General features: G+C 39.3%; 2 protein-coding genes across 2 annotated transcripts in view; both read right to left on the bottom strand.

Annotated features, from left to right (window-relative positions):
• Positions 1-10,000, bottom strand: part of LOC138024844 (uncharacterized) — a 75,787-nt gene that overhangs the window by 20,575 nt on the left and 45,212 nt on the right. The gene's annotated exons all lie outside the window — the stretch shown is intronic.
• On the bottom strand, positions 2,383-4,956 carry LOC138024710 (uncharacterized). Its single transcript, XM_068871928.1, has one exon. The coding sequence runs from the start codon at positions 4,954-4,956 to the stop codon at positions 3,712-3,714; it is 1,245 nt and encodes a 414-aa protein (XP_068728029.1). The 3' UTR covers positions 2,383-3,711.

Below are 10,000 nucleotides of genomic sequence, written 5' to 3'. Positions count from 1 at the left end.
CTTCGTATCTTCCGTAAATGTTGCGTTTTACGACAAAAACTGTTTACAATTGTTTTCAGACTATCCTGGACAAAAGTGCTGGGAAGGTAGCGTCACTTTTGAGACAGCTCGCCTCCCCCTTATTACCCTGGCTCCCAGAGCTTTTTCTCACTCAGAGCGACGGAATAGGCGAGGAAAAACCTCTGGTAGAAGCCGTTGAGTTCTTTGAGAAGACCGCTCCAATGGGATGCCGTTTCATATTTCCAGAGTCAGATTTTGACCCTAGCAATTCGATTGGTTCCAGGAATTTGCCAGTTCTAGCGTGTACCAAGAGATTATAAAGGTAAGAGAAGTAATCCCTCATACTGGCCCTATTCCCATCGTAATCCCTCTTAGGTTATTTTTAGATGATATCAATTTTCCCGCGGATAATGTTACCGCGCGCGTTACGTGGAAGTTTCGTGGAGGAGGGAAAGTGCAGCAAATTCTGTACGATGCCACTCACCGTTTTCAAAATTGAGTTTCATGGCCTGATAAAATTCATTGTCTGCAAGATACAGGTTTCAAACATACATCCTTGGAACTGCTTAACTGTCTAGTTTACAGTGATACCAATTTGAAGAATTTCCAATCTATCAAACCGTGTTAAATAATTTTGTCAGACGCAGATCATGTTTACCTTGGTTGCATCGCGTTACTTGTCCATTTTAGTGCGCACTTTCTCATCGTCTACAAAATTCTGTCGCTTACAAAACTCGTCCCCGTCAAGATACAGTTTGCAATCATATATCATGGAAATCGGTTAACTGTATAATTCACTCTGATACCAATTTTACGTTTGTCTAATGTAGGAATTCGCGTTAAATAATTTGTAAGAGGGAGCTATATTTTAGGCTTGCGTTGCAAATTGACTTCAATGCGATCTTACGGTTTTAAAAATTTTTATCGTGCGGTCAATTAAAATTTTCCTGTCATGTGTGGTACTGTTTGAAAGCGTTAGCTGTCTAATTTATGAATGTCATAGAATTAAGTCACCATAGTTTAAGTCCGCTAAGAAAATCGAGAACGCGTTGACCAAGTCAGGAATATGTTACTTGGTGACTGTAGTCCGCGATATTTCATTGTGTACAAAATTCTGTCGCCTATAAAACTCGTTACTTTCAAGATACAAGAGGCAAAGATATATAATTCAAATCGCTTAACTTTGTTGTTTACAGTGACACCAATTTCAACACTGTCCAAGGTACGAAACCGAGTTTAATAATTTTGAAAGATGCAGGTATATTTAACATGCGTGCTTTGCAAATTTACTTCCATGCAATACCACTTGTTCATACATTTTTCTCGCTTTGTCTGTTCAAGTTTTCCTTTCATGTCTGATATCTGTCTAATTTATGAATATCTAAGAATTAAGTCGTCAGATTTTAATCCCGCGAAGAAAATCAAGAACGCGTTAACCAAGTCAGCGATATATTACTTGTTGACTGTAGTCTGCGAATTGCCAATGTTTACAAAATTCTGTCGCTTATAAAACTCGATCCTTTCAAGATACAGGTTTCAAACATCTATAACTGAAATCGCTTAATTGTTTAGTTTTCAATGATACCACATTCAAAGTTGTGCCATATACGAAACCGTGTTAAATCTTTTTTTAAGGAGACAGCTATATTTAACATACGTGCTTTGCAAATTCACTTGCCGATAACACGGGTTCAAAAATTTTTTATCGGACACTTGATTCAAGTATTCCTTTCATGTTTGGTACTGTTGTTGAGCTCTATCTGTCTACTTTATCACCATATAAGAATTAAGTCGTCATATTTTAATCCCGCAAAGGAAGCCGAGAATGCGTTTATTAAAGTCAGAAAGATCGTACTTATCGATTATAGTCTGCCATTTGCCATTCTGTACAAAATCCTGTCGGTTACATAACTCGTTCCTTCCAAGATACAGGTTTCAAAACATAAGTCATTGTAATCGCTTGACTCTGTAGTCAACAAGTCACGTTCGTCCACAAAATGTAGGGCGACCCTAAAGGCCGGAATGATAGAATGGCGGAACGGCCGAATGGCGGAACGGCGGAATGGCGGAATGGCGGAATGGCGGAAAATGACCCCAAATCCTAAAAGACGGAATGACGGAAAATCACCCGAAATCCTAAAAGACGGAACGGCGGAAAATGACCCCAAATCCTAAAAGACGGAATGACGGAAAATCACCCGAAATCCTAAAAGACGGAATGACGGAAAATCACCCCAAATCCTAAAAGACGGAATTATCCAAAATCGAAAATCACCCAATTTTTTTCGCATGAATACCAGTAACACCACGTTAGAGTTAATGTAACTCGAAACGACTGAAGTTATTTCTCGCTTATTGCCCTAACAATCAACCACAATAGCATGCTTAATTGGCTATTTTAAAAACTTGTGTACATCTGTATACTTTTCACCTGAATTCTGACTGCATAATTTGCGCGAAACTGCAGCAATTATTCGAAAATATAAATCAACTAGAATTTATATCACAAGTAACTAACATTAACGGGAACTATTAATATCAACAATTCGTCGCCTGGCCCTAAAATTAACTGGAAATAATCTCAACAATAACTAACATTATCCGGAACTGTCAATATAAACCATGTTCACAACTGTTGACGTTTCGACGTCAAACCTTAACAAGAAATGACTTGCAGTGAAAACTATGCGAAAATGTCTTGTCTTTTGGAAGATTGTTTTTCTACCACGGTCATTAATAATTATTGGTAATAGGACTGAGTGGAGTCCAATTTAGACTACCGCACAGCGCGAGTCTGATTTGTTCTTCACGAGTATTATTACAGACCGAATTGGACGACACGTAGTCTTATTTCCAATTTATCATAAAATTACAATTTCTGAGAAAAGAGGAATAGCCAAGTTATGAAGGAAAGGAAAAATTACTATTAAAATACCGACAAAGGAGATGTAAACATCTAAGGCCACCGCGCCTCCTACAGGCAATTAAGCGCCAGAAACACGCACGCATGCACGTAACTACAACTTTGAATGTGATTGCCTTATTGCACTGGCCGATAGCAAACTGTCCAAGCTGTTGTTACAGCTGCTTACTTTATAAAAAATGGAACTTATAGGGCTATTTGTATAATTAATCCACGGCTTACACAAGCCGCGGGGTATTTAAGATGCGAACTTGCCGTATAAATGGTATATTTTAACAATTTCACGTCTTACACGAGCCGCGGATAACGTAAGTCGCGGCTTGTGTAAGACGAGGGTTTTGAGCTCGGCTCCTATGGAGGACGCGAAGACACTCGTGAAAATGGTATCGCGGCTTGTTTGCGACTTATGTAAGACGTGAACTCACACTGCGTACGCGCAAGTTTTTCCCGAGCTCGCTCGAGTGCCCGTGCAATTCCCCGACTGCTATGAAAACTAACACAAGAGCGAGGCATTACTCACGAATGAGCCATGAACCATTTACACGAGCACTTCGCGTTCGGGAACTTTCAATATGAACCACGTTCACAATGGTTGACCTTTCGTCGCCAAACCGTAACAATAGATGACTTTCACAGCAAAGCTATGAAAAAGCTGCTTACCGTAAAATGCATTACTAATAATTTTTCTTTTAAGCACTTCAAATCAAACACAGCTGACTTTGGGCATTGAAAGTAATTATGGCCCCGTGGCCACGATGTACGTAATGAACAGGCTACCGTAAAGATCTTCATATACCGAACTCGTTACGTAAATGCTCAAGATGGACATCATCCATCGCCTCCTTGTCAGCTTCCGTTACCTCTACCGACGGATAGTACTTTTTGCCGTGGGCGTTGCGAATGCATGACAACTTTGGGTGATAATGCACTGGCTCTGGTTTGATTGACATCCTCAACTCCCCATCACGGTTAGGGATTGGCCTGAGTTCTAGTCGAGCAAGAACAAAGTCCCAAGGTGGTGGAGGAACTACTTCCGCTTCGCCTTTCTGGGGTTTGGGACGGATGTTTTGTCGACACCCGTAACATCTGTAGACCCTTGAGTTCTTGAGCCATTTGACTTTAAACGTGGTTGTGTCGAGAGTTGGTTTCGGTGGTGTTGCAATTCTCTCTCTGTACTCACTAGTTGAACGTTGGGTTTGTGGAAGACGTTTTCTCTTTCGTTCCGCGTCTCCTGGTTTCCCACCGACTGACTTTGGCACGTTCTTGTACGCACATTCAGTCAAATTCTTCTTTGCTTGATGAACTGGCACGCCTTCCTGTAGTAACGCTGCTTCCAGCGTAAGTTCGTGCACCCTCTTATTGATCTTCTCCTTTTGGGCGTGAGACTTGCTGATGTAGACCGAGAATGTGACTTGAAGCTTTGAACTGTAGGGCTGGCCTATCTTGTAAGGACCTTCATCCACTATAGCTCTTTCGCAATTCCTTTCCTCTTCTTCGGAAATAGATTTCAGCAAGTCAACTACTTCTGTCCAAGCAAGTTTTCGATCTCCATACATCTGTCTCTTCCTTGCCTTTATCCGCTGATGCTTGGACTCTGCCCCATTGTTGTAGAAAAACGACTCCCCAAAGCCAGCACGTTTCCTGACGGGTGAAATCATCTTCTTCTTCATGTCTTCTGCAACGTTTGCCATAAAGTACTTGTGAAATTCTGCTTCGCTTGAATGGGAGAGCACTGTGCCCCTTGATTTCCTTTCTCTTGAATTCCAAACGCTTTCCAAACTTTCAAGCTTAGCATCAAAGTCTTTGCACCCGTCTGAGTCAATAAGCCCTTTTTCCTGCTTGACATCAGACCCAAATATGTCTTGAAGAAACGCTGTGCAGTGCTCTGCTGAAATTCCTAATGAGCGAAGCTTCCTTTTACAGTCTTCTTCTTCGTGCCTTTTACATGCAAGCCATGTTGCTATGGGAAGATAAGGACTCATTCCCTTCTCAACTGCTTCTTCACGGTCGGACCCTACAAATCGACGGATCATTTTCCGTCATTCCGTCTTTTAGGATTTCGGGTGATTTTCCGTCATTCCGTCTTTTAGGATTTGGGGTCATTTTCCGCCGTTCCGTCTTTTAGGATTTCGGGTGATTTTCCGTCATTCCGTCTTTTAGGATTTGGGGTCATTTTCCGCCGTTCCGCCATTCCACCATTCCGCCATTCCGCCGTTCCGCCGTTCCGTCATTCCGACTTTTAGGGTCGCCCCAAAATGTATATTTGCGTTTGTCTCACCATCCTCCGCCATTTTTGTTTGATGGTAAACAACGCGATCATTGCGTGGGAATTCGCTCAGCTGTCGACGTTAGTAAAAATGAGGACATGTGATTGGCTATCAGTTAACCCTCGTGGGAATACCGGATCTCACAGGAGATCTAAAAATAACTTAACAGGGATTACGATGGGAATAGGGCCAGTATGAGGGATTACTTCTCTTACCTTCATAATCTCTTGCGTGTACTCCGATTGGTTTAGCAACAGGAAGAAGTTCAAACAGGTTTTCAATTGCTCTCAACCTGATTTCTCGTGCCCACTGTGGACATAATCGAAACGCTCCAAAGTTCCGGAAATCGAGGCTTTGAAGGCACAAAAAGTTCAGCGGGTTCTTCATTTTTTTTTTGTGTATGTCCGCCAAAATTCAACTTCGGAATTTGACATCCAATTTTCAAATGTGAGTTTTTATTTCCGTATTCGACATCGAAGTTTTATATGGAACATTGAATTTTTGAATTTGACATCGCAGTAAATAAGACGGTTGTACCGTGGAAACCAAAGATGCTGATTGGTAGGTTATGTTCAGTTCATTTCAGTTCAGTTCATTTTTTATTTGATTTTATAAATTATAGTACAAAATTACATGTAATTATCATACATTTGGCAGGCAGTCCAGGAAGCTATTTTGCTTATTTAAAGGACTGCCTTCGGGACTCGCTATTCCATCGCTATAAGAGAGAAAAAACCTCTGGCATCAAGAGTACCCCCTTATCAATGTTAAAACGTGATGCTAAATCTCTCTATTACCGTCACGTGGCTTAAATTCACGGGACAATTATCGCGCAATAGCTCCCGTTTGCGTGGAGTTTGCCCTGCGACACGCTATAGCGACCATTTCCGTTGTAAAGAAACGAAGGCAGCAAAAAAAGGCAGCAGAAAAGTTTTCATTAGAAGAAAAACAAAATAATTTTCTGCAGTCTTTTGATAGTGACATTAAAAAGCTGGTTACAAATGTCGTTCTGGAAAGTACAAAAAAGTAAACAAAATATGCTATCAACTGTCAACGTCAAAGGCCAGGTGAAGTAAGTTATGAGCAGACTTCAGACATTACTAGTGGTCACACTGCAGACTTTTTACCTAAGTAAACTCGGCCTGCTGACAGTTTACCTCGGGAAACTGATTTTTTTCAGTGTGACCGATCTTTCCCCAATTAATTCACCTCGGGGAAATTGGGGAAATTTTATCGTCTGGAGCTTGGATATATCACGAGAACAATAGAGTTTTCCTTGAGAGCTAAATAAAAATGTAAATATAACCAATAAAAGCTCGTCGGCGAATTTCTTAATGGCAGATCCGGACATACAACACTCTGTGAGGTCATCTAGCAAACCTTTTTACCCTCAGTTAACTTTGTTTTATTACTGCAAAGCGCGAAGGCGGTCGCACAATTCAGAGCAAGTATTTGTTTTTGGTCAGAATTTGAAATTTCACTTCAGTCAGGTGGATTTGGAATATTTCTTTTTTTTTTTTTAACCGACGAACTGTTTTTGTTGCAGAAACAGTTTGTATTCTCACGAGGAGCAACAACAAGGTTATTACAACGGCTCACTATTCAACTCTATAGACGCGAGGAAAGCGGTCCAGAACCAGATCTTTCTTTTCCCGCTCTGGCAAACCCAGGATAGTGTAACCTTTCAAGATTTTTTCACCTAGGTAAGATAAAACCTGAGATGAATTTACCTTAGACAATTTGCCCTAGGTAAATCGGGTTTACTTTGGTAAAAGTCTGCTGTGTGACGACGGCTATTTAATTATGGCGCGTCGTTTGTTTCAAAATGAATTATACCTACCGATTGGCGCACTCATCAGTTAGATACATATATACTCTCTTCACCTAAGTGACCTTTATAGTTGGGTAAATATTTCTCTTCGTAAGGGCTGGTTTTGTATAAGATGGCATTTGTTCATAAGAATGTGTTTGAGATCAGGCATTGATGGGCGGCATTCTGTAGCAAACGGCAAAGTTCTTTTGCGCAATTTTGTTTATTCTGTAGAGTCGACCAAGTTCTTTCGCTAAAATTGAATCAGATAGAATCATGTTCAAAAGGTTACCTGGATAACGTCTGTGGCGTAATCTTTGTTAGAATAATGCGATGTGTTCTTCAAATTTTGCTTTGAAGAGTTAGTTCTAAGAAGCCTTAATAATAATAATAATAATAATAATAATAATAATAATAATAATAATAATAATAATAATAATTATTATTATTATTATTATTATATTAAGAGAATTGAGGAAGTTATGGAAAATGAAAACAATGAAAATTCCTATTGTAATCGGAACAATTAAAATTCCTATTGTAATCGGAACATTTGGAACAGTTCCAAAGAATTTAAAGAGGATACTAGAGAACATTGGTATAGACACCAAGATAGACGAACTTCAGAAAAGTGTGATTCTCAACATGCCAAGGATTCTTAGGAAGGTCAAAGAATTTTGAGAAGACTTGTTGTCACCAAACTTTCTGGAGTACTGAAGTTCCATTGGAAATCCAATGTGCGAAAACAAGATAATAATAATAATAATAATAATAATAATAATAATAATAATAATAATAATAATAATAATAATAATAATAATAATAATAATGATGATGATGATGATGATGATGATGATGATGATGATGATGATGATGTTGATGATGATAATGAAAATAAATCGTAATGGAACAGTTGTGTCTAAGACAACTTGAAAAAGCTAGAGCGAAACTCGAAACAAAGATTGATCGTAGCGGAAAAAGTGGATGATGCAGAGGAAATTATTTCAATGGAGCCATCTTTATCAAGTTAACAACTCAACAATGAAACAGGGCTATGTATATCATCGAAATTAAGAAAAAAACAAATGTAGTAAATTATTCGAAGACAACCACACAGGGTCTGCCGGGGATCAGTACTTTCAGTGCAATAGTTATTATTGTTCAAGAAATTACCACGAATCATGATTCAAGCACAATTGTAAGGTTTTTGTTCTGTACAATTGGCTCCCACCAAGACCAACAAAAATTGGAATGAAGATGGAGGATAATAACGGACGTACTGTACTGAAAAAATAGTAGAGAACGAATATTAATGTGCTTCAAAAGACCTTCAAAGGCAAGTAAGCTCACCGCAAGAAACGACTGACAATGCAAGTAACTTGGTAATAATTCCGAATCAGCGCCGTACGAGTTGGATTCTACTGCAGTGTACAACAAAACGCACGTAGATTTCTCATTCCAAATATCCTCGCACGTTACGCAGGTCATGCACTTAAGAGCCACTACCGCAAAAAAGAATGAATCATCACAAAAAATCAAGGAAACATCCACTCAAAAAGTGAAGAAAATTCTCTTCTTTGTGTACTTGTTGCCATAGTGAATATTCCAGAGTGCAACACAAAAAGGGGAAAAAATATATTCACCGGGGAGGAGAGTGACAAAATTGCAAAAATCAATCCACATAACGTTGAAAAAACAAAACAAACACAAATAAAACATAACTTTTAAAATCGCGTGGTGACCCTATTTTTTTATTATATGAAAGGAAAGTTTGAGGCCCACAGAAGTCGGGATTAATTTTGGGTCCGTGAAAATTTGATACAGAGCGCTCTTTAGTAACTACAGAGGTGGGCTGTCAGGCTCAAAAATGGCTCTGTCTTCACGTTTTTGTGACTAAGAGACACATTTATAGAATCATCTGGTTGCAGTTTGCTATTCATTTTAAAGGCCTTCGACGTTCCTGTTGTTTTACTGTACGTAAATGTTTGTACCGATGAAAAAAAAGTTATTACCGAAAAATGCATGGTTACTCCCTGTTTTCGTTTCACATTCCAATAACCCAAACTTGTCTGCATAGTCATATTCCACGGGAAAAAAATGTTATTATTGGGTGGCACCGTCCCTAACATGACTGAAACGAGTCTCCTTTCAGCGACCAATCACAAATCGTTGCTAAAATAAGAACTTTTCTTACGTATTGAGTGTTAACTTATGGAGTAATGCTGTACTCCCAGAAAAACCAAAACTTGTTAGCCAAAATGCGGGGCGGGGGTCGGGGTCGGGGTCGGGGTGCCTTTTTTTTGGTTTCAATCTTTGTCGTTATTCTCCTGTACCGTTGTTTTCGAATGACCGGCATCTTTCCTTCATTTATGGTAGAAATTAGTCAAAAACATTAAGGAACGTATGGAAGCTATAAAAGTTGTTAAGGGTCATCTTAGTTTTTTTTTCTCGAAATCGGACTTAGTTTTTTTTTGTGTGTGTGTGTGTGTGTGTTTAAAATCGAAGGTGGTTTTTGCGAGCATCTGACTTAGTCTTTCCGAAAATCGGAGTTTGCTTTTCGAAATTAAAATAATTTCCGAAAATGCTGAAATTGGAGTTTATGAAATATGTGCCAACTGCCAGAAATACTGAAGACTCGGTGAGCTCCACACTAAGTCTTTCAAATAGTATTGTAATGTTTACTTCTTGAGAAAAAAAAAAGAACCGCAGTTCCACGATGATCGCCACACAGTCACGCAACGTACTCGTTTGCTTGTTTGTTCGTGTTGATGTCAGGTTGTTGTCTGTCTTTACTACAAAAGGTTTTTAGTAAAGCCAGAGTCGCACGGGAACTTGCTAGTCAATTCTATTTGGACGTCAATGGATCGAATCCAATATCACGATAAAAACACAACAACATTGAAAACAATTTTGCGACAACAAGCAAATCACAACGTTGTGTGACGACTATCGTGGAACTGTGGCTATGTTCTGTTTCGTTTTCATTGTATTGCGGAGAAG

This window comes from Montipora capricornis, chromosome 11, assembly GCF_036669925.1.
Source record: "Montipora capricornis isolate CH-2021 chromosome 11, ASM3666992v2, whole genome shotgun sequence".
In the NCBI taxonomy this organism is placed as follows: domain Eukaryota; kingdom Metazoa; phylum Cnidaria; class Anthozoa; order Scleractinia; family Acroporidae; genus Montipora; species Montipora capricornis.
This window is presented reverse-complemented; position numbering and strand designations above follow the sequence as displayed.

Coding starts and splice junctions, on each gene's coding strand:
- LOC138024710 (XM_068871928.1), bottom strand. CDS start 4,956: ATGATCCGTCGATTTGTAGGGTCCGACCGTGAAGAAGCAGTTGAGAAG.